This window comes from Neoarthrinium moseri, assembly GCF_022829205.1.
Source record: "Neoarthrinium moseri strain CBS 164.80 chromosome Unknown scaffold18_Wmoseri_CBS_16480, whole genome shotgun sequence".
Lineage (NCBI taxonomy): Eukaryota > Fungi > Ascomycota > Sordariomycetes > Amphisphaeriales > Apiosporaceae > Neoarthrinium > Neoarthrinium moseri.
Window position 1 is genome coordinate 152,603 of NW_026055132.1, and position 23,347 is coordinate 175,949.

Sequence of the window (23,347 nt, forward strand, 5' to 3'; positions counted from 1 at the left end):
GTCTTTAAGTTACGGCCAGCTTCTAACGCCTTGTTGAAGGGCAGAATATTCTTACCAAACTGAATAGCCCAGAGCCCTGTGCCACAAGCCACATCAATGACATTTCGCGGCGGAACTTTCATTGGAGCTAACGCAAGCCAGCCATCAGATAGTATCTTAAACACTTTGTGCTGCAGATCAAGGCGGTCCTGCTCCGCCTGGGTAGAGTCAGCTTGGCAGCCGCACTTATACCACTGGACACCTTATACATACGGAATCGTTGGGCAAGAAGTATTTTCCCTCGCGATATCCATGGTACAACCTCCCCGAGTCTCCAAGAACCGAGTCAGGCTCCACGATAGAGCTGGCGCCTGGAGTTCGGCCCAAGCTTTGCTCATCATGTCGCGAGCGACATTAGCGAAGTTGGCATCCCGCGAACCATCGCCATCGTAAGGGTATAGTGGTTGATCATTGCTAGGAGGAGCTTGAGTCGTAATTGAGGGATCTTCGGCGAACGTGCAATTTGGGGAGCCTTCCCTGATCCTCTGTATATGCGAAGCTAGCATTTTGCGACATTGTAGCTCGATTTTACCAATATGAATGGGCGATGGAAGAAAAGTTTCAAGACGCAGATAGTGGGACGTCTTCCAATGACAAACCACCAACTTATAGCATAGGGATGCTAACGTTAAGTCTCGAACACGGAAAAGTAGCCATTCATGGATTTTCATAACCGCCGAGCCCCTGCCGACGAGGTCGGTTCCAATCTGCCGGGCCCGGTGGACGCACCTACTCGAGAGCGACGTGTGCCGCTTGCGGGGTAACAGAAACTCAGTAGATTAATAGCACGGTCCTATGGGAGATGTCGTCTTTGAGTTCCACTCATCGAGTACAATCCAGGAGTTTAATCATAGAGAATCATCGACTTGGCGCGGCAAATAGGGACCGGTAGCGCAAAGATATACACAACGTGCGGATAGCCCTGGAGGGTATTTGGAAATACGCGAACTACCCCTACAACACTAAATCAACTGCAAATTATGCTACATTAAAGCTTGATGCATATTGCAGAGTGTAGCAGAGTGTGTCATCATCTTAGAGCATGTCTCACAACATGAGTTTCTATTCGCAAAGCTGGGCGGCCAAATACAATAATTACAGAGGATCGCACTCATTACTCTACAGGGCGCAAAAGCATTCCGCACATACGCGCAGGATATATACTGTACGATCTCTCCTGATTGGTCTCGTCCGATACCAAGCCGTCCAAGTCACCCGATCGAGTCTTTAGATGCCCAGTTTATCCTTCCACCCCTTTGGCTTATCCCGGTGCTGCATGACACCCCAGGTGTTCCAAGTCCCCGAGCTTCGACTGGTGATCTCGGTTGGCGCAGCCATGGAGGACGGTCGGCCTGGGGGCGGGGGAAGTTTCAATTCGCCAGGTGAGGGGGGACGCGCTGCATTCTGCTCTCTGAGGTACGAATCCGGAATATCGGCCTCGGCCTGCCTGGGGAGGTAGGTAGGCATCGGAGGCATCGGAGGCATGGAAGCACCGTTGCCTTGATACGGACCATTCCTCGGCTGCAAGGGCGGCGGCACTGCATTGCGTCCAAGTTCGCTCATGTCATCGTCTCCCCAGCCAGACATGCTTCTGAGATCAAGCGGTCTCAGACCGGCAGCGCTCGATACAACACTAGCACGGGCTGACATGGGATTGAGCATCTGGCGACTTTGTCGGTTGAGCCATTTTGAAATCGAAGGATCTTGGCGGAATTCTGGTTGTAAAGCGGGATGTGCCTCATTCTCGGGACCGCGCCTCTTCTCATCGAGATACTGATTTCCGCTGGGCTGCATATCGTTTTGATACCCGCCCTGCTGACCGTTCTCTGCCGAGTAAGCAGCTACCATGAGTTCATTCATGATCCTGTCGTCTGACTTGTGCGTGAAGCGACGGGCGATGTTGAAGCCTGACGTAACCTGCCCGGTTCCGAAGCTGCTGGAGCTGCCAGAATCGCTGCCGGAAGCATTGCGCCGCTTGCGCCATTTCCAGAGGAAAAACAAAACCGTTACCACGAAGGCTATGCCAGCTACAAGACAATAATCAGTACCTGTGACTGGACACGGAGTCGCCGTGCTCTCCTAATAGACGTCACTTACCGATCGTTCCGAGAGCAATGCCGGTGCCTGATACCCCGCGACGGTTGGCTGCTGCTTCGCTGTCGCCAGTCTGCGCCCTGCCAAGTCCATCATCCACTGCAGTCTCAACTGACACAGCGGTGGTGGCAGTAGTTGATGGTGTTGAGGATTGTACCTGACGAGCAGGCGAGTCCGAAGTTGGTGCATTGGACACAATCAGCGACTGCGATGTCTTAGTGGCTGATGACAGCGAGGTTACAAAACTCAGAGATGATGCCAATGATGTTACCGGAGCAGCTGTGGTTATCGGTCGAGGGTTTGAGGTTAGACTGCTCAGAACGGGTGCGGGAGCGGCTGAGGCAATTGGTATCGTTGTGGAAGGGGACAAGGTAGAAAACTTGGTAACGGGGGGCGGTCCCCGGTTGGTTGTACTTGTCGTAGCAGGAGGCGGCGGTGGCGCGGTAGTGGTCACCGCAGGGGGAGGTGATGGCGCCGTTGTAGTTAGTGCAGGAGGAGGCGGCGCTGCACTTGTTGTAGTAGTCACTGCAGGGAGTGCAGGAGGCGGGTTGGCTGTGCTGGTCACTGCCGGGGGCAGAGATGTCGTTGATGCCGGAGGAGAGCCAGCGCTGGTGGTTCCCGAAGGGAAGGCTTGCGACGTTGGTGACGGTGTCGAGGCGGCGCTGTCCGGTGAGTCTGGAGAATCTGGTGACTCCGGACTGGCTGGATTAGCTGGAGCATCCTGGCGCACATAGATACGCAGTGCGTCAGCTATCGACTGTCCTCGACGAGTACCGCGCCTGTTACTCTGTCAGTTTCCGGGGCGCCGCCATCTCCTCTGGACCTTTGCCGATGACCAACCTCATGATACCCAGTCTGTTCCTGTTGTCCAGTAACGATTATAGCCCGACCCTTTGCCTCATCGAACCACCCAAAGTTCCAGCAGCAAGCCCACCGTGGAGGTAGCAGTCCAGCTGGAGAAGATGAACAAAAGAATTGGGCCTGCCCAGAAGAATGACACAAAAACGAAGGGAAACCAAACCACAAAATTCCTCCTCACAACGTCGCGCAGGCCATGGAAGTATGAAAATGGGATGAAGCCAAGAGCGGCTGCATGGCCCAGCCTATATTCTCTTGCAGCTGATCTATCTTTGCGGCATGACACATCCAAGGCGCCGGTGGCATCTGGACTTCTGGCAGTTGATGTTTCGAATAGTCGTTTCCCGAGGCTGGGCATCCAGTCTCTGTTGGAGCCGCACAGGTGGCCAAGCTTCAACCCCCATACTGGCGCGACGTGACCGTCTTGGCCCGACTCGGAATAGACCAGTCACAGGCTGTCGCGGCGGCTGAAAGTTGTTGATCGTTGCCGAACTGCACAGTCTGGACGGTTTCACATACCCCGGGTGCCCCCACAAATCGGCCTGGCAGTTTGGTGCCAAGGGTTTCAACTCCGACCTGCCCGGCTGCTGGCCGGTGGGCGGCGAGGCGCCGGACTGAGCACACGACCTCTTGTCTCATTGAGCTATGAGGCAACCTGACGAGAGCCGGGCCAACAGAAACGTGGCGGATGGATGGGTTCCATGCAACCAAGCTGATGCTGCTCGGTGGATCTCTCACGACCTTGCCAATGGGACGGCGAAACAGCAGGCACGCTGATGCGGGCATTGCGCGCGCGTCATTGCCAAGAGGTGTTTCGTTTCTGTCACAAGGCTGTGCGCGTGTGAATTGTCATGAATCTGATAGCGACAGTCGCTATTGAAAGCTTACCTTGATCCAAGAGAGAAACGTTTGGGTAGGCGCCACTCGCAATGCTGCGCCAAGTGGTGAATGCAGGCAGCCCTTCGGTGCCAAGGTGCAACATTAGATCGTCCATTGTTTTCGAACAAACCACTACTGAGGGACTCTTGGTATTGACCTGCAGTCCACCTCTCATTTTCGCCGTGGCCAAATTGCTACAAGTACTCTGCCCACCGCGAGGTGAGGTTTAGATACAACCAGTGCCCTCGGTATATATATATGTGTGTGTGCAGTAGGTGACCTGCAAAGCTCTATGTTGTAACCTGCTTCATCGGCTGCGAATAAAAAGAGATGCGGCTATACACGTATAATAAATCTGCCCTGGCAAATATTTGGAAGGCCTGTGAGGCTTGTATTCTCCCGTCCTTGGCCACGCGACAAGATCGGCCGACAATGAAAGCTTTCCGAGGAATATCCCTATACAAATAAAAGAGAAAAGAGGGGGGATAGTATTGCTCTGGTGCATGGATCAATGTGAAAGTCGAGCGACCTCCAATGTCAATATTCCCTTCTCTAGTAAGTAGAGCCTATTTGATGATTACGGCAGGTCATATGAATGGAGCACGAGCAGCAGTGGAAACCATGGGATTCGGAGTTGTCACCGCTGTCACCGTGCACTCCTCGTAGTCCCGTGATCTCCAAGTTCCATGGCTGCGGTGTCTTGGATGGTTACAACGTCAAGAGCGTGATGCGAACACGAATCACGGAGAAAGTCCTTGACTAGGAACATAACATGAATAGGTCAAAAGCTTTGCGCCTCGTTTCACAGCATGTTCGGTTTGTATGGGGGACCTGACTAGGTAGCGCCGAGCAAGGCTGAGATCTGGACAACAGCTGGGCCCCTGGGCAGCATTGACGGGACCAGCGGGGTCGCTCCGATCGGATAAGGCTGCTCGCACCGGGTAGGCATTGGGCGGCGGTTTTGTTCTCGAAGGGATCAAACTGGTGTCGACTCTGACATATATTGGATGTCTTCTGGGAAGCATACAAATCCACCACCTCCATGGAGAGTTGGGTAAGGGCAAGGACTTACGTGCTCACTTCCAAGGTTGCCTCTATGGACAGCCCTGGAGATCCTCCACTATGCACAGTAGACGCCCCCGATCAGACGTCAACTAACTAACCTAACTCAGGTGCCTAAAGACCACTGGAAGCTTGGGCCACAGCCCCAACGCAGGCGGGTGCCTGAGTGGTCGCATGACCGGCCTAGCGACGTTAGTCCGCCGTTGCTTCCGTCATAGCAACAACAACGGCTTCAAGTTGGGCTCTCGTGAGCATTGTCCGTCAACATTCGTCGCCCGGGGATTCCATTTTCTGATTGTAGCCTTTGCCATTGACTCTGCCTCCTGCCTTCCTTCGTGCCTCGTTTGCCGTTTCGCCGCAGAGTATTCATACCTACCAGACAGTGAAATATACAGTCCACCTTGAACCATGGCGCCGCCCGCCGAGATATCCATCCCATCCACGTCACTACACACGCCGCCCGACGGCTCCAAGCCCTACACCCTCTATAACATCACCCTGCGCCTACCCCTACGCACCTTCGTTGTGCAGAAGCGATACTCCGACTTTGCAGACCTACATCAGACCCTGCAGTCGCTGGTCGGCAGCCCGCCGCCCGCGCCGCTACCGGGCAAGTCATGGTTCAAGTCGACGGTGAAGTCGCCCGAGCTCACCGAGGACCGACGCAGAGGCCTGGAGTCGTACCTCCGCTCGATAGCCGAGTCGCCCGATCGCCGCTGGCGCGACACCTCAGCCTGGCGCCAGTTCATGCAGCTGCCGGGTATCAACAGCGCCGGTAACAGCGCTGCCTCTGTACGCGCGGGCGCCGGCTTCGGAATCCCCAATAAGGATGCGGCCAATGCGGCGGCCGCCCTCGACCCCGGCACATGGCTCGACCTACACAAGGAGATGAAGAGCGACCTTCAGGAGGCAAGGAGGTGCCTAGCAAGGCGAGACGGGGCAAACGACAACACGGCGGCGCTGGAAGCTGGCGCGGCGGCCAAGAAGGCACTCATCAAGGCCGGCGGCCTCCTGATAGCCCTCACCCAGGGGCTGCGGGGCATGCAGGAAGGAAAGCGGCTCGGAGACGGCGAACTTCGAAGGCGGAAAGACCTCCTCGCAGCCGCTAGGGTCGACCGCGAGGATCTGGACAAGTTGAGCAACTCAATAGCCGCCGTCGCCAGGGCCGGCGCTGCTAGTGGCATGGCTTCGGCAAGCGACAAGGCGGCATTAATAGGGAACGGGCCCCGCGCGGGCGGCAGGGTGCTCGGCGCGCCGCTGCCCGAGACGGAGCGGACGAGGGAGCTGGACAACCAGGGGGTGGCACAGCTCCAGCAGCAGATGATGCGGGAGCAGGACGAGGACGTCGAGAGCCTGGCCAAGGTCCTCCGGCGCCAGAAGGAAATCGCCCTCGAGATCAACCGGGAGGTCGAGGAGCAGACAGAGATGCTGGACCAGGTGAACAACGACGTCGACAGGCTCCAGACCAAGACCGACATTGCGAAGAAGCGCATCAAGGGACTTCGATGACTGCACTACAGTGCTGGGCTTCTCATGCGCATCTTTTTGCTCTGGATGGAATTAATTGTGTGGGCGGTGTGGTTGGCCAAGTCAGTCGTCGTTTGGGCTGCATGGTGTTTCCAGTCTATATGGACTCTGGTGTGCGTCAGCCAAAGCATGGTGAGCGCCAATGGTGTGCCTAGTATCAAGGAATCTTGACTGTTTGGAGTCAAGGGTTTTGCAAGCGAAGGCCAGGTCATTTGGATGCGATTGTACATTTGTAAGTTACAGGACAGGGTTATGTTTGGGCGAGTGATACCACTAGAACGAAGCCGACCGAATGGCAGCACATTATGGCGTACCGCATGGGTAGCATTCATTAAAGATTACGTTTGACTGTAATACTATCTACTATCCCCTTCACACCGTTCCCAGGATGATACCCGATGCCCTGTCCGCCAACGCGTACAGCGTGGCCGTCAGATGTCCGCTGATCTGCAGGGGAATCACCGACGCGTCGACAACTCGCACGTTGCTCGTGCCGTAGACCTTCAACTTGGGATCGACCACGCCACCGAGTTCTCGCGACATCATGGCCGCCGTCCCTAAAGCGTGGTGGTTTGGCCCGGCTGCAAATGTTTGTCAGCTCACTTATCGCGCGCATCGGCCAAAGCCGTCTATGCTATTATTCACTTACCGGAGGCCCGGAGTGCCGCCTCCCACTGGGCATCAGAAGCATCTGGGGGCAGGATCGCGTCGCCCGGCGAGATGAACTCGATCACAATGTCGCTCATAGGCTTCTGGCCGAAGAAGGACCGGGCCACGCGTCCGAGACCGGTCATCATCTTGACATCGAAGTCGGCCAGCAGGTACTTGGGGTCGATGACCGGGTCGTCGATGGCCTCTGTTGACTTGAGGTGCACGCTGCCCCTGGAGAACGGGAGGAGGGGCCATCCGACGTTGCCGATGGCCCCTTCGCTGAGATATGTCAGGATCTCTCCGATGGTTACGTTCTTGCCGAAGATCAGGTCGTGCTGCACGGCAAACACCTTTTCCAACGCCGCCGCACCGACGACGCCGCCGTTCGCCGCCGAGATCTGCGCGGCCCAGTCGGCTAGGCTCGCCTTGGTGGAGGCGGCGAGCGACGCCGTCTCATCGCCAAACATGTCCTGTGCGTTGATGAAGGCCCCGAATGGAGTGGCGGCGCCGGCAGGAAGGGTGAGGTTGGCGCTGTAGCCGATGGCGCCCAGAGGCTGTTCAATCATGTTCTCGCCGACCCCCGGCAGGTCGACTTTCGTCTCGATCCCTAGCTTTTTGAGGTAGCTGTTGGAGTCAGTTTCGTTCTCCATTCGAATTTCCTATTTTTCGTCTTGGTTTGCGTCCTGAAGACGGTTCACTTACCTCGGATGGCCTACTCCCGAGAGTTCAAGTATCAGGGGTGAGCGCAATGACCCTGCTGAGAGGATGACCTCCTTGTTGGCGCTCAACGTGAGAGTCTCCCCACTCGCCGACAGGTATTCGACACCTTCGGCTTCTATAGCTTCACAGCCGCTCGCCCCTTTCTTCCAAAGTACTCGTCGCACGGTCCCCTGAATGACCTTCAGGTTGGGTCTTGCCTCTACCGGATGGAGGAATGCCCTCGCCGCATCCTCGCGCACATTGGCATCACGGTCTAGTGTAGACGGCCAGACGCTGTAGCCCCTAATGTCACCCCCATTCATATCCTCGTTGTGCGGAAGCCCCCAGTTCGCCCAGGTGGCTCCCCACGCCTCGTGGAAGCTCCCGTTCAGCAGCGAATAGGGACAACCGGTGGTTAACTCGCCCTGCTCCCCGTGAAACTCTGGCGTCCACGAGACACCAGCCGCGATCTGGGCCGCCGTCGGGACCGTGAAATTCTCCACGCCCGTGTAGTGCGGCCAGAGGGCGTCCCAGTTCCAGCCCGGATTCCCCAGCGCCTCCCAGGCATCGACCTCGGGCGCGTCGCCGCGTAGGAATGTCATGCCGTTGATGGTGCTGGTCCCACCGAGCGCCCGCCCAGAGTGGTACTGCATGTCGCGGCCGTAGAGGCTTTGCTGCGGCACGACATTGTCTGTGAAGAAGGTAAGTTAGCCTTCTGTGTTCCAATCTCCTTTTGCAGAATCCAGTCGCCGTCGCCTGTGGTGGATACATCAAAAGTCTAGTTGAGATAGCACTTGGCTCAAACTAGAACCATCTGAGGTATAGCGAGAACAACAGCATATATGAAATGTAGGGAGTACCGACAGGCCCAATCGATTGAGGTGTTGAACGCCGACAAGAAACCCGAGACTGAGGTCACGTTGGGGTTCGTTCGCTCGTCACGGCCGGCCTCGATGACAAGCACGCGGATAGACGGGTCGGCGGACAGCCGGTTTGCGACCACAAGGCCGCTGGTGCCCCCGCCGGCTATGATGTAGTCATAGCTCTCCTGGCCTTGGGCAAGACCTAAGGGAAGGATGAAGTAGACAACATTTCGATTGAGTCCACGCATGATGTCTATACCAACGCTGCAACTCTATACAGAACTAGGATCACACAGACAGTGGCTGTGGAGGAGTGTTGAGTTTAAAGGGGAATGGCCACAGCCATTATATAACGTGCTCATAAGCACGGATCCCCAAGGACTATAGTCCCCTTGTGCGACTTCCAGCGCCCGTGATGGACGAACGAACCGGCTTCCCGTCCCACGGGGTTGGTAGGGCCGATAGACGTACAGGCATATCGATCCTTCCGCTGTATTGGTCCTTCTACCAGTCCATTCCGCCAATAAGCTGAACATAAAATCCGGGGGGCGCAGAGGCGCTCGGCGAGTCTCACGTCTGGGCGGGACACTAGGCGGACTTGAGCTCATGCGGGGAAGGAATCGGTAGGGCAGGGGGGCCAGGCTGGCGACGGCGGTGGCTCACTAGCACCAAGCTACCCGTGGCTAGACTGCGCAGGCAGGTGGTACCTATAGGTAGGTAATCAGCCCTAGCCGTTGGTGGCTTGCTGATCTGAGGGCGGGAAATCGCTGTCGTGGCGCACTGCTCCCGACTTATAGAGATATACATATCTGGACTTGGAGAATTCAACGCTCAGGGGAACGCAATATACCCGGCCGCATCCAATTCGCGAGCATTCGGGCGGCATCAACTCGAATAAGCGAGCTCAGGGTCTCGTGACCCTAGGCCCTCACCCCCTGGACGCCGTACAATTAAGCTCCAGCGGGCGCTAATTCCGCCGCCGGCTGTGTTCCGGAATGGCATGACTTTGTCGTCGGGCGGATGTTGCTTACCACATCACCAAGCAGCACCGCGACGCCCATATTAGTCAACCGTGTCGGTGGCCGTTTTCATGGTCCATGGGGCACAGGGTTCGCTGGAAAGCACCGTCAAGCAACTTGCTCCGGGCAGAGCTGCGACCATGGGCCCTTCCGAGAAGCTCAGTTATGACATCACGGAACTGAGGCCCCAGCTGTACTGGGACCTACCCGCCGACATCGACCCGATCCGCCGCCTGCTGGAGAGGTACAGCGGCGTCCCGCCCGAGGAGGTAGAGAAGCACATTCTGGCCGTGGTGAGTGGACCGGCGCTCATGTGCCCCGATGCCGTGTAATTTTTGTTTTCGACCGCCGGCGCTGATTGTGTCCCTAGCGCCAAAACCTGTGGAACATCAAACCCTACGGCTGCATCGGCAAGTTCAGGTTTCTGCAGCTTGACTTTGCCGCAGACCCCAGGTATCAGGATGCGCTCAAGCGTCTGACGAGGAGATGCACCAAGGACGCGCTGCTCGACGTCGGGTGCTGCGTCGGGCAGATGCTGCGCAAGATGGTGGTCGACGGCGTCGACTCCAGCCGCCTCTTCGGCACGGACCTGGAGCCGCGCTTCCTCGAGATGGGCTACGAGATGTTCCGCGACAAGGGCCGGCTGCGGTCCATGTTTGTCGCCGGCGATGTGCTGGACCACGACGACGACCCCAAGGACCCGCTGCGGCTGCTCGACGGCAAGATGACCATCATCCACGCCGCGAGCTTCTTCCACCTCTTCACGTGGGACGACCAGGTCGCGGCGGCCACGCGCCTCGTGCGCTTTCTCAAGCCCGGCGACAAGAATGCCTTCATCTTTGGGCGCCAGGTCGGGTGCGAAGACCCGGGTTACCAGCAGGGGCCGAAGGGCTACACGAGGTATCTCCACAACGCGGCGTCGTGGCAAAAGATGTGGAACGAGGTTGGACAACAGACCGGAACCAGATGGAGGACGGAAGTGGATGTCATCCCCGAATCCGGCGATGCGGTGACGAAGAGCGCGGACGTCAACTTTGAGTTTGAAGGTCTGAACAGAATACGATTCGGCGTGTATCGGGCATAAGCGACCACGAGGCGAGAGAGCCCATCATTTCAAGGTATAATATCTGTATTAGGTACATGTAGCACAGCATAACACTGGTGTACGACGTTTGGTATATATAACTCTATGAGGCGTCTTCAGGTTTTGCCTCTTGTCCTCGCCCGCTCAGAGGTAATGGTGCATATAAGCAGCGGGCAATCTATTCCTTCTATCCTACATCCAGAATCGTGCTTTAGCTCTGGGCAATGCTCTGGAGCTTCTTTGCGTAGAATGCCTAAGAATCACGTGAGTTAAGCGAGTTCAGCAGTTGAGAGTATAGGGGCGAGCTTACACTATCAGCAGCAGCTCCAATCGCCTTGAAGCCAATCTTGGTCAGAAGCCACGGTGGCTGGATCTTCTTCACCTGGAAAACAGCATCGTCGTCCGCAATCTTAGGGTTCAGTATCAGCTTATTCGGCAGGGCGGGCTCCACGCAAGCCGGCCGTCCCACTCCGATAAGGTCGCAACCTTCGTCTTGAAGAGCAGCCTCCGCGCCTTTTCGGGTGCGGAAACCTCCCGTGACCATCAACGGAACATCTGGGAGGTCCTTGCGGATTGTCGCTGCGAACTCGATGAAGAATGCTTCGCGGGCCAATGTGCGCGAAGACTTCGGCTTCTCATCTTGCTGCAGGCCGGAGCTCATCTAGGGGTCCGGGTCAGCTGGCTCATGTCTGTAAGTTTGTATGTAGGCTTTGAGAATAGACTTACTAGCGGGTCCTCATATGATCCTCCGCTGACCTCAATGAAGTCTACGCCGGCGGCAGCGATGAGTTGGATCTGTTCTCTGCAGGCGCTGAACTCCTGCGGCGACTGGTGATCTACCGAGTTGAGTTTGATGCCGACACAAAAGTTCTTGGGGACCACAGCGCGGATAGCCGGGATGATATCAAGTATGATCTTGGCGCGTGCTGCCGGCGAGCCGCCATACTCATCGGTCCGTTGATTGGACTTCTCCGACAGGAACTGGGCCAGAAGATATCCGTGGGCAGCATGAATCTCGACACCGGCAAAACCTGCTTCGGCTGACAGGCGTGCCGTCTCGGCAAAGTTCTGCACGACCTCTTCAATCTCGGCCTTGGTCATCGCTCTAGGGGTGCCAAAGGCGATTGAGTTAATGAGACGAGGTATTAGACCCTTGCCGAAATCGAGGGGGATGGCACTCGGCGCAAGGTTCTTCTCGAAGAAACCACGGGTCCCGGCACCTAAGGGTGACTGTCGCCCCGGATGGTTGATCTGAACAATAGTCGGCGTGCCATGGGCGTTGCAGTCGCTGGCCCATGCCTTCCATACTTCCAGCAGCTCTGCGTACTCCATGGTTTTATTCAGCGCGGGATCGCCCGGACCACCAAGGTACTTCTGGTTCACCTGCACATTTCCTAGAACGCGCTCTCTTAGTTGCCTCGTCTCCTCACAGGAGCTAGACCCTGCACTCACCTGTAAGGACCATGCCCCAGCCGCCCTTGGCCCATGCCGAGTACACAGCGCGCATCTTTTGACCAGGAAGGCCTCTCTTATCGGCAAGACCCTCTGCCATGGCCGCCTTCGCCAGGCGATTCGGCAGTGTAAGGCCACATTTCAAGGTCAGGGGCTGTGCCACTTGCAAATCTGCCATGTTTGATTTCACTCTGTTACCCAAGATACAGTGACTTAGAGATTATTGTAAAGACAGATACCAGGCCCACGAGTTTCCACCGGTTCACACGCTCCCTATTTGAAACAAGCCCCGAGTTTGCGACGGGAATGGCAATCGGAGACTTTTTTCTCTATCAAACCCACTGGCATTTTCTAATCGATACGCATCGCGACCGAATCACGGGATTGCGGGATGAAACTGGCTCCGTACGGCTTGGAGTTCTGCCGAGGTTTGGCGCACGGGGCAGGCTCCGTACCCCGGTGAGCGACACCTGATTCTACCGCATTTGTCATCGAGCCATCACGAGCTGAGGCTGGCGCGACCTAGGATTCACCCTGTTCATTACATTGTGCGCGCTGCTCGTCAAGGGCAGCTGTTTGCTGAAGATTGTGTCTTGTCTTTGACAGGCACGTACGTGGTAGACAATGAGCTGGCGTCAGCTTACCGTGCCACACGGCCGCCGGGTTATCCAGTGTTCGCCGTGTCAGCCGGAGTTCAGACGTCCGTGTGGGTGCATGACACTAATGTCCCCAACGAACTGTACTTTAGAAAACGCACGTCTGTTTTCGATACCCTTTCTAACTTCGATTGTGCTAAGGTCATTTGGATTCCAGTTTGACGGTGATCGCGAAACCTGCGGAATGCCATCGGCAAGGCAGTCCAATGGAGCTTCAAACGTGACTTGGGTTACCAGCGGAGGAACTCGACGCTTCACTGTCTCGGGGCATTCTGCCTGCGTCGATACCAGCCCGTGACTAATTACACCATCGAGACTGGACTTCCACGAGAGAGTCGCGGTGTTTAGGACCAAGGTGAGGAAAAACTGGGAGACGTTTGAAGTGGCACAGCATCATGTTGGGTCGGCATCTTTTGCTTTGCATCGACATCTCACTTTTCACTCATAGAAATACCTGTGCAGACCTATCAACGCAAAGTTTGCCGTGACTGTGTGATGGAAAGTGAACTTAATTGAGTGATCCCTGTTGGGGCTCAATCGCACCGCTGTGGCGTATTATGCGTGTTGATCTTCGTCGTAAAACCCGTTGACAGCTACTCATTGGGACGCATATGCGAAGGGCCGAATTGGCGCTGCCATCCGAAAGTCAAATTAGCGACCAGCCGGTAGTTGTCAAAAGTTGCAACTAAAGCAGGATTAAATCACAACGATGGGACTCATCCCTGAGCGTTTCAGACTGAGAATGTGAGCGAATTGTCATCCCCGTTTCTCGAAGATTTCCATGCACGGAGGATTTTCCTCGCCAACGAACTCTAAAAATGTTTCCAGAAGCTGTGCCACGTGCTTTTTGACTTCAGCCAACATGCAGTACCTGGCCGAGGCTTTAGTGACCCTGGCAACGATTGAACGACCTCACATACATCTTCTTATCCGCACCGACGATTCTCCGTAGACCCAAGACTGCTCCCTCGTTGGCCCTTGTTGGACAGAAGCCGACGTATTGACTGTAGTCGACGCGTAATCAAGAAGGCCCAATTATGCCCGGTTTTTCCCATTGAGCAAGACTCAGCTTGTCACTTGCGTCCAAGAGACACGACATATGGAGCAAAGCTAGATTGGGTGGGGGTCTGGTTGTGCGGGTCTGCCGCAGTACTCCGTACTGCACACTAAGTCGTGGAGGTGCCAAGCTGTCAAGGGTCTCTTCGTGAGGTTGGCCACTTTTAGGGCTATGAGAAATACTCATGACTAAATGACATGTTTGCAGTATTGGGCCTCCCATGTCGCTTTCCAAAAGTCTGGAGCCTCACAAGGGGCCCCCAGGTCAAGCCGGGGACACCATGATTCCCACGCCAGCTTATCGCAAGACACCTGGCTGGCCCCTTGGAAGCTTTATCCCACCGGTCGGATAGAGGCAAACAGCTTTGTGGCGCACTTCTAGCATATATCTTACCCCTGAAAGGCTGTTCTAGACTCAAGAAGTGTCTCATGATTTCAATATCAATATCGCATATATCCTTTATAGGAAACAAAGACCTAGACTCATGGGTAGTATCAAGCCAAAGCGTGCGCCCACAGACTATGCGGACGCAACCCTCGGAAACCCGATCTGTGATATGCACCCGTGCACCGTAGCATTGGACCAGCGCCTTGGGTTTCACGGCTCAGTTCCGAGATAAGGTTATTTTCGAAACTGCCCTTCTCAAACTACACTGTCTCGGTTTACTCGGCAGCACTCGCAACTCATTCAAGGCTTGTCGCATCAAGTTTCCGAGTGAGGAATAATGTGAGCTATCGTCTCTGATTGATGTGGGGGAGGCTTGGGACGGTATCTGAGGGAGATCGAATATCACGATCAGGCGTCGATAGACTGGCTTACCCAGCACTGTGGCTTTTCATCCGAAGAAACTACTGCACTAGACGCTATGAGAGCTGAGGGCTACGGTGCCGAACATCGCTCTGCCCAGCTACCCTCAGAGAGGGCCCTCTGAGGGTCAACTGGAGTTCGCTCCAATTAGGCTCGGATCTAGCACCTTAGCACACCACCAGCGGGCTAATCACCCTTTTTAGGCCATGGATATCACCAAGCACCGGACCGATGAGCAGAAAAGGGGCAGGTATTCGGTTACTCCTTAGCGAATGGAGCGCGTATGACCCCATGTCTAGTGCTGAATCGTCGGAACAAGACGCTCAAGGCAAGCAAGAGGCCCGTTGTTGCCTGCCGCAAGGCCATTGACTCGCTAGTGACTGTGGATGGGGGTACGCCAAGCAGACGGCCGACATGCCCGACTAGTAAAGCTTCTGCCCATCTCGCAACAAGAGGACCAAGGAGGAAATGTGCTTTGACTCCACACTGCCCTGTGGCGTGACGACAATGCAGGATTGCCTGTCGAGCAGATCGTCCCATCGAAACACTTGCGAAGCCCCAGACTACCCACTATACGCTCCGCTTTGCTATCGTGATAGACTACTTTGATGGGCCAATCCAGAGCACCATGCAGGGCTGGATGTCTCGGCTGGTACGCAGGCTAGCCTACTGGCCCGACCTGGGATCTTTCGGTCCCAAGTCGTTGAAATCCATATAGGTTTGGCAGCGTCCGCGTGCAGATCTCCCGTTGGCTTGACGTACTTTTTTCTCGTTTGTGCGTTGTACCCCAATGACCTTAGTTCCCTCATAGCCTGAAGCATTGCTTTACGACAGCCATGTCGGCTCTCGAGGTAGAGCTGTGGGCGTGGTATGCCCTGGTCATCGTCGTGGTTGTTGCCCGGCTGTGAGTTTAGTCCTCAATACGAGTTTCTGGTCCCGAACTGATGTGTCGTTAGGGTGTCGAGGACACTGCTATACGGATCCATCACCAAGTTGAAGGTGGACGACTACATCATGTTATTCACTGTGGTAAGCCAATCCGAGGCATCGCGTAACCAGGACGGTCGCTGATTTCGTATAGGTCTGCCATACTGTCCTGACAGTCGGCGTCCGAGTCCTCTCTTACACGCCGACGAACCTCATCGAGCACCCGGAGGGAATGACCTTCACACCTGAAGAGTATGCGACACGAGAATTCGGAGCGAAGATGGTCGTAGTTGTGGAACAATTCCAGATGGCTCTGATCTGGTCCGTGAAGGCTTGCTTGCTCATTATGTACAGCAAGCTCACGTTAGTGTTGCTACTGCGCCTTGAAGTGTCTCGCAAAGCTAACGTTGCCTCAGAACGAGTCTCAGGCAGAACCTGGTAGTGAAACTGGTTGCGGGATACGTAGTTATCAGTTTTGTTGTCATGGAAATTCTGTACTTTGCAGTCTGGTGTCGTCCATTCTGGCATTACTGGTTGGTGCCTGCGAATGACAGTATGACCCCTTCAATTATATCCAAGGCACTCTTCAAGACAATTAGCTGACAAGTTCCCAGTACAATGTTCATGGGAGAGGAATCATATGATTACCAATGCCTTCGTCAACATCACGTCCGACATCATGATCATCGCGCTTCCTATGCCGATCTTCCTGAAAGCCCAATTGCCACTGAAGAGAAAAGCAGTTCTCGTCGGCGTATTTGCCCTTGGTGTCTTCACGGTAAGCCAAAGCACCACTTCTCACTATCGTTCACTCCGCGAATGCCGGGCTAATCACGCTCATACATCAGATTATTTCGGCTATACTCAACAAGGCTTACACTTTTGGAGACCCATACGGCTCGGAATGGATTTACTGGTATATCCGTGAAGCATCTACAGCGATCATTGTCGCAAATCTTCCCTTTACCTGGACGTTGCTACAACGTGCATTCAACCTCCGATCCTTCAATGGCAAGTCCACAGGAAACACGCCGGCAGCGAACTCACGATTCCGATCTGCCTACGGCAACCTCACGAGCCGCACGGGAGGAGAGAAGAGAAACAGACCGATGGGTCTAGGAGATCTGGACGCATCTGAAAGCCAGGAGCAGATCAATGATCCATTTGGCATACCGTTGAAGATCTATCAGCAAAACGAGGTCACAGTAACTTCGGAAGAGGTGGACGCGAAAGAGGGGCGATCAACACCGCCAGGCATAATCCCCAACGGAGTTTCGTTTACGTCGAATGGCAACGGCCATCCGCCCACCCGCGCTCGATCTCAGGATGATAACACCTCTGGGGAAGGGGACTTTGGTGTTACTACTACTGTCGGTCGCGGAATCTAGGGGTCCAATGTTACCCATACTGTAATCCATAGAAAGAGTTAGAAGAAAGCCCACGCTATCATACATACCATTGCTTGCTCAATACGGAAGTAGTCGGTGTCAACCCTGTTGTCCACTATGCGGCAACCATGAACTTCGTGCTGCGACGAATTTGGCGAGAGCAATCTATATTGCAAACTCTAGCGAATGCCAGGAGACTTGGCTCAATCTTGCAGCGCGGGTTCTGGATTACGCCGAACTATAAGAAACCAATCTAGGGTGATAGTAAAGACATGGCGCTAGTTTGACACCAGGGGTAATTGCAACAATTAGTTACCCGAGCTCTTCCCGACACTACACTGACGTCTTGGATTCTCATGTGTATGTCTCTGCGCATCTGTCCAGTGGAGTAACTCATTTCATTACTGTATGCTAGCATATACTACCACTCTAGTGTTTGAAGGACCTCTGCCATCCTGTTTGACGTTGCAGGGCTCCTTGCGAGCATTCCACCTTGACAATGAGCCCGCACTCAACGCGTCTCATTACCAGAAACCGTGAGAGGTTGGCATGCCAAGAATGCCGGCGGCGAAAGCTACGCTGTGATCGTGCTATACCATGTGCAAGCTGCGTTCGCCGAGGAGAAGGGGCATCATGCAATTATCAGAAATTCGCAGGAGGCCCAGGGATAAGGCAGGAACAGAGTGCCGAGACTCAAGCGCGGCTTCGTCACCTTGAGCAACTCGTGCAAAGTCTTGCGTCCCAGCCGCTTGGCCACGCCAGCCGTCCACCTGGAACATCAGCCGGCTCTCCGCCAGCTCCTCCGCAGACCTACCAGCCAAGCCCGCAGGATGGCACAAACATGACCAATGATTTCGTCTACAGTGGCTCAACTCATTGGTCAGCCATGCTTGAAGACATCCAGGAATTGAGAATGACTCTACCCATAGAAGATGACCACACAGACGATTTATCAACCGAGGGCCTTGACGGGGCCGGCGTCGATATAATCTTCGGATCTACGCCATCATTACCTCTGGAACATGTTCTGGCCCGATTCTTGCCCCAACGGACCGAGGTGGACCGAATGGTCTCTGCCTACTTCCGAGCTCAGGCTGTAGCAGCCCCCTTCATCCATGCAACTCAATTCCGTAGATTCTATCAGCAGTTTTGGGAAAATCCATTGCACGCACCGCCTTTGTGGATATCAATACTGTTCTCAGTCTGCCATATCGCAGCCAGCACATTACGGCCCAGCACGACGGAGGAAGTTGAGAAAATTCGATTCTCCGTCGCGGCTGCGCATTGCCTTGCCATCGGACAGTATTTCCGCCCAAGGCGATTCGCTATAGAGTCACTCTTGCTCTTCGCCCAAGCAGAGTGTCTAACAACGACTGCGCTGTCATCTGACATTGGTGCAATACTAGGCCTTCTTGTTCGCCTTGCTACCAGCATGGGCTACCACCGAGACCCGGAACCCTTGCGCATCTCGCCCTTTGAGAAAGAAATGCGACGACGTACGTGGTCGTTTTGTATGCAGCTCGACCTATTGATATCTTTCCATTTAGGGCTTCCAAGTGGCGTCCAGTTCCCAACGTGGGACACAAAAATCCCACGGGTTTTACAAGACTCCGACTTTGATGAGACTTCGACTGAGCTACCCCCGTCTAGACCTGAATTAGAGGGCTCTCACTTGATATTCTACAACACCAAGCATAAGTTCATGGTGGTCTTCGAAAAGATTCTACGGCACACGTTATCCACGCAACCCAACGAATCTGAAGTCACCGCACTGGACTCTGAAATGCGAGCTGAGTATGCTGTCTTGCCGGAATTCCTTCGTCCGCGCCCTATGTCAGACTCTGTCGTGGATCCGGCAAATCTCATTGTCACACGGCTTTGCGTGTCGTTCCTCTACTATAAATGCCTATGTGTTCTGCACCGCCCCTATGTCATACTTCAGCGAAAAGAAAGCATCATGGTATGTTATGATGCATCATCGAGTTTGGTCCGAGATTTCGTGGACGCATATTACGAGTTCAAGCCGGGCGGCCAAGCCGAGACAGAAAGATGGTTCTTGAGCAGTATTACATGGCACGACTTCCTCTTTGGCATGATGGCACTGTGTCTGGTTGTCTGCACAACAAGTCATGAGAGCGCCGCCTCGATCACCGATATCGATACCACCTTAGCCTTGTTAACGAGGGCTCGCGACCTATGTATCGAACAAGAATCCAATAGGCATAAAGACACAAGACGGGTGATCTCCCTTGTCGACGCCATGATATACCGATTTGGGACTGCGAACAGCCTTCCTGTTGGTCTGTCAACAGCGGCCTCTAGTGCGCAGTCGGCGTGGCCTATGGAAGCAGATGAGTCTACTGCGTACGCAGCATTATGGGGTGGAACAGAGAACGGTGAAGAGGCCTTGACAGGGTTGGCTCAGGACCCTTCCTGGGACTACTTTGAGCAGTTCCTGGAACTAGACATGACATCAAATTTGTCTTGGTAAACATTCAACAGGTTGCTTCTCCAATCAGCTCATTGCCGTCAAGATGCAGGTATTCATCACTATGAAGTCAAACGCACTGTAATTGCAGAGCTAGCGAATCTAACCCCGTGGCGTGCCGGAATCGCGTGGGGACTTGACGGAGATGTCGGCCGAGAGCCCCACCCCGTTTGTCTCCGGTCTACTAGGCGACTTGCATCAACTCTCCGCAATGAGGTGTATAAGTTGCTCTGGGTCATTGAATCTTCCAACAGAAGACTCTCCAGGCGTATCAGATGTTACTGCAAGTCGTAGAAACACCACATCCGATAAAATGGCAGAGAAGAAGGTCGTCCTCATAACTGGTGCCAACACCGGCCTGGGCTATCAAATCGTCCGAGCACTCTTCGGCTCCAACGAAGCCTATGAAATTCTCCTAGGAGGCAGGTCTATTCAGAAAGCTGAACAGGCCGTCAATGATGTCACTGCCGAGTTCCCATCGTCCAAGACTTTAGCCACTGCTATACAGGTCGATATCGAAGACGACGCATCGATTGAAGCCGCTTTCCAGAAGGTGCAGAGCACGTACGGCAAACTTGACTTTCTGGTCAACAATGCAGGTCAGTATAGTTCCAAAATTTCTGCTTTATTGATGCTGATCACGGTAATGCTTCAAGGTGCTCAGCTAGACCCTCTGTTCCACGCCGGCAAGATGACCATGCGCGAGATGTGGAATGCCTCCTGGAATGTGAACACGGTCGGCACTCAGATCATCACGACGGCCTTTGTGCCCCTGCTTCTCAAATCGAGTGACCCCCGCCTGCTGTTCATCACGAGCGGCACGTCGACCCTGGCTGGGTCCGAGAACAGGGATCTGCCCATTAACAAGGTCGCCCCGAAAGGGTGGCCCAAACCGTCGCATCACCTGACAGGCGTGCCCGCATACCGCAGCAGCAAGACTGGAATGAACATGATGATGAGGTACGTGAAGACCACGACCGCCATCTCGTCCGTGCGATAAGCTGACTGTCCGTGGGCAGGGAGTGGTATCGAACGCTCAAGGAGGACGGCGTCAAGGTGTGGTGCATCTCGCCTGGCTATCTGGCCACTGGGCTTGGAGGCAGCCAGGAGCAGAACAAGGCGTTTGGGGCCGGAGACCCAGCGGTTGCTGGCAGTTTCGTTAAAGCTGTGCTCGAGGGCATGAGGGACGAGGATGTTGGAAAAGTGATCCTCCGTGATAGTGTGCAGCCATGGTAATGTGGCCCAGAGTGCCGTCAGATGATCATGTGTTTACAGCCGAAACCTAATGGCGTAGTGTGACCTATTCACTGCTAGTATATGAGAATGAGGTCAGCACGAAAGTGGGGAGAAGCACTTCAGGTGTGAGTTATGACATGGTCATATAGCATGTTCAGCAGTTGCTGCTGCGTGGCCGCTTTTTACTTTTTCTCCCTCTGGCTTCGGTCTTTCGAATACGTCCATCGTCATCCACTGTGTCGTACCGCGCCCTCTTTCCTCTCCTTCCATCATTACGTTGAGCCTCGTCTTCGTCTTCGACTTGCCACTTGTATTCAGCAGGATTGAACCAACCCTCGCCAAGTCTCAAGTTTCGGATAAAGCCCCTATCATCTCCGCCCCTCAGGCGTGCATAATGCCTCTTCTCCGGGCAGAACACCCTAGCCAGCCTCCTGACTCCCTTTCTCCTCTCACTAGCACCCTTCTCATTCCAGCTGTCTACAATCCGCTCATCAAAAGCCACCTGGTCAGCACACTGTGGGTCTTTCCCGACTTCAAAGCCGTCCCGGCTGTCCAAAGCCGGATGAGGCACCGTCTTCGACTGCCCAAAGTCCACCAACTTGCCTGCGATGTACGACGATGGCTTAAGCTCGCCCCCTAAGAAAATGCCAACCCGGTGCACCGCGAGGAGGTCTTTGGACATCTGAACTAGCTGCGTGCGGGTCAGATCTAGAGTAGCGATGGGCTCTGGTGGGAGGTCTTTCAGAAGAGCGTGGAAGAACATTTCCTCGTCGCTGTCTGTCAACTGCGGAGTTTCTTCCAGTTGTGGTAACCGAATTCCCTTCCCGTTGAGATACGATGATGTGAAGACTATGTAGCCGTGGCATTCGATCGCTAGGTGTTCCTTACCTGTCTCTTTCAACCGACCGTAGGCCCGACACTCGTTTTCGAATGGACAGGAATCGAACGACTGTGTGAACTGAGATTTGTGTAAGCGACTTTGGTAGACGATGAACAATGCACGAATTACTGACTAATTTCAAAGCATATGTATATCCCCGGCAGGTCACTATCCATATGAGCGCGTTCTCCCCGCGGTGTATCTCTTCTCTGAAGACGATATCAAGAGGGTCGACTAGTGGACGGAAACGTGCCAGCTTGGGCCCTGCCTTGTCGGGATAATCTGTCGAGATAGGCAGGGGATCTTCTACTAATGGTCCTGCCGGCGCTTTTCCTACTGTTGGTGCACGGGATTGGCGGTTGGCTCCATTTGCGGACAACGTTCGTGTAGATGCTACGACAGGTTCAACATACGGCGGTGCTTCAGCGCCAGATTGTTCTACTGAATGCCCCAAGATTTCGTCCCATGCCAGGGGCTGCTCTCTGGGCGTTGCGGAATCCTCTCGCGAGGGCATGTGACTAAGCACTGGCGGTCTAGGGCTTTGGATAGAACCAAGCGTCGATGTCGCTTGGGTAGTAAATACTGTAGTGCCCAGCGGCTGATATTGTTGAGTGAGCAGTATGCCTATTGGAGGGATCGCAACATAGTCGCTGCTTGGGCTAAGAGTCTGCGCTGTAGCGAGCTCTGCTGATGAGGCCAACTCGTCTTCTAGAGGTATGTCGTTCGGGTAGATTTCGTCTTCCTTTACGCGGGAGTCCATCGGAACTAGCAACTCGTCTCTGTGGCGCCGAAAGGCTTCGAGAAGCTCTCCAAGGGGGTGATTCTGTCGCAGACATTGCACACGACTCGGGCTTAGTATCCAGGTGCGAAAGTGCAACATTACGGATGCCGTGTGCCTGTCTACTACATTGGCACTGGATGCCAACTTGACCACCAAGTCGGTGCGGTAGGGCCGTTGGAAGTTTCATTGTCCTCCGAAACATTGCCATCATGTTGGTCATTGTCAAGACTCCGTTCAGCTCTCAGGGAGCTGTTTGCGGGCAACGAGCAATAACCATCATCGAAGATGCTGTGATGATGGTAGTCACAGTTATTCCCACGGTTTCAATAGCTTCTATGAGGCCCGAGATGATTGCTGTGTGCATTGTACAATCGACAGTGGTGATGCTCAGAACGACAGAAAATATTGACCATCCGAACCTGCATCCCACGTGGTTCTGTGTAAGCGGTTGGATTCCAAACGTGACAAAGCGACGCAAGTGAGCCACGGCCAAACACGTGGGCCCCACTAAACCAACAGCGACCAAGGGGCTACAGGGGGCACAAAGGGACACAGGGGGCACGAGGGAGCTAACTACGTCACCCCAGCGGCGAGCTCGCCATCTGGTGGGACCGTTGCCCAGCAACCAGCGGTAAGCGATTGGAGCTTGGATCCCTGACCGATTTTTCTCGACAAGCACCCGTCTCGGTTCAATTGACGCCCAAAGGCCAGCCAACGGGCCACCTACCCAGCAAGTCCAGCTGCGGACAGACAATGCTGGCTTGCTCGGTCCTGAGATGAAATGAGTCCAATATCGCCAACGTCACGATTGCCACCCCCCCCTTCGCACGTAAATAGGCTACCTAGGAGGAAACTGAGCGAGCCACAGTCGTCCTGTGATGAACCCGTCGGAAGCTGCCC

General features: G+C 54.6%; 9 protein-coding genes across 9 annotated transcripts; 5 read left to right on the top strand and 4 right to left on the bottom strand.

The window, feature by feature from the left end:
* Positions 1-1,266: 1,266 nt before the first annotated feature.
* On the bottom strand, positions 1,267-2,978 carry JN550_005657 (uncharacterized protein; the record flags this gene model as incomplete). Its single annotated transcript, XM_049317308.1, has 3 exons — positions 1,267-2,066; positions 2,137-2,912; positions 2,974-2,978. 3 exons carry the CDS (start codon positions 2,976-2,978, stop codon positions 1,267-1,269), a joined length of 1,581 nt encoding a protein of 526 aa, XP_049172279.1.
* A 2,362-nt stretch (positions 2,979-5,340) lies between these two features.
* JN550_005658 (uncharacterized protein) lies at positions 5,341-6,441 on the top strand (the record flags this gene model as incomplete). The annotated part of the gene is made up of 1 exon (XM_049317309.1): positions 5,341-6,441. One exon carries the CDS (start codon positions 5,341-5,343, stop codon positions 6,439-6,441), a length of 1,101 nt encoding a protein of 366 aa, XP_049172280.1.
* A 390-nt stretch (positions 6,442-6,831) lies between these two features.
* Positions 6,832-8,920, bottom strand: JN550_005659 (uncharacterized protein; the record flags this gene model as incomplete). Its single annotated transcript, XM_049317310.1, has 4 exons — positions 6,832-7,040; positions 7,109-7,734; positions 7,813-8,500; positions 8,674-8,920. The coding sequence occupies 4 exons, from the start codon at positions 8,918-8,920 to the stop codon at positions 6,832-6,834; spliced, it is 1,770 nt and encodes a 589-aa protein (XP_049172281.1).
* Positions 8,921-9,762: 842 nt separating this feature from the next.
* Positions 9,763-10,775, top strand: JN550_005660 (uncharacterized protein; the record flags this gene model as incomplete). Its single annotated transcript, XM_049317311.1, has 2 exons — positions 9,763-9,984; positions 10,062-10,775. The coding sequence occupies 2 exons, from the start codon at positions 9,763-9,765 to the stop codon at positions 10,773-10,775; spliced, it is 936 nt and encodes a 311-aa protein (XP_049172282.1).
* A 211-nt stretch (positions 10,776-10,986) lies between these two features.
* Positions 10,987-12,405, bottom strand: JN550_005661 (uncharacterized protein; the record flags this gene model as incomplete). Its single annotated transcript, XM_049317312.1, has 4 exons — positions 10,987-11,028; positions 11,086-11,436; positions 11,502-12,169; positions 12,228-12,405. The coding sequence occupies 4 exons, from the start codon at positions 12,403-12,405 to the stop codon at positions 10,987-10,989; spliced, it is 1,239 nt and encodes a 412-aa protein (XP_049172283.1).
* A 3,178-nt stretch (positions 12,406-15,583) lies between these two features.
* On the top strand, positions 15,584-17,062 carry JN550_005662 (uncharacterized protein; the record flags this gene model as incomplete). Its single annotated transcript, XM_049317313.1, has 6 exons — positions 15,584-15,651; positions 15,704-15,776; positions 15,829-16,037; positions 16,091-16,227; positions 16,289-16,452; positions 16,523-17,062. The coding sequence occupies 6 exons, from the start codon at positions 15,584-15,586 to the stop codon at positions 17,060-17,062; spliced, it is 1,191 nt and encodes a 396-aa protein (XP_049172284.1).
* A 356-nt stretch (positions 17,063-17,418) lies between these two features.
* JN550_005663 (uncharacterized protein) lies at positions 17,419-19,553 on the top strand (the record flags this gene model as incomplete). The annotated part of the gene is made up of 4 exons (XM_049317315.1): positions 17,419-17,422; positions 17,496-17,598; positions 17,669-18,558; positions 18,610-19,553. 4 exons carry the CDS (start codon positions 17,419-17,421, stop codon positions 19,551-19,553), a joined length of 1,941 nt encoding a protein of 646 aa, XP_049172285.1.
* Positions 19,554-19,863: 310 nt separating this feature from the next.
* Positions 19,864-20,786, top strand: JN550_005664 (uncharacterized protein; the record flags this gene model as incomplete). Its single annotated transcript, XM_049317316.1, has 3 exons — positions 19,864-20,149; positions 20,207-20,510; positions 20,570-20,786. 3 exons carry the CDS (start codon positions 19,864-19,866, stop codon positions 20,784-20,786), a joined length of 807 nt encoding a protein of 268 aa, XP_049172286.1.
* A 154-nt stretch (positions 20,787-20,940) lies between these two features.
* Positions 20,941-22,546, bottom strand: JN550_005665 (uncharacterized protein; the record flags this gene model as incomplete). Its single annotated transcript, XM_049317317.1, has 2 exons — positions 20,941-21,744; positions 21,800-22,546. 2 exons carry the CDS (start codon positions 22,544-22,546, stop codon positions 20,941-20,943), a joined length of 1,551 nt encoding a protein of 516 aa, XP_049172287.1.
* Between the last annotated feature and the right edge of the window lie 801 nt (positions 22,547-23,347).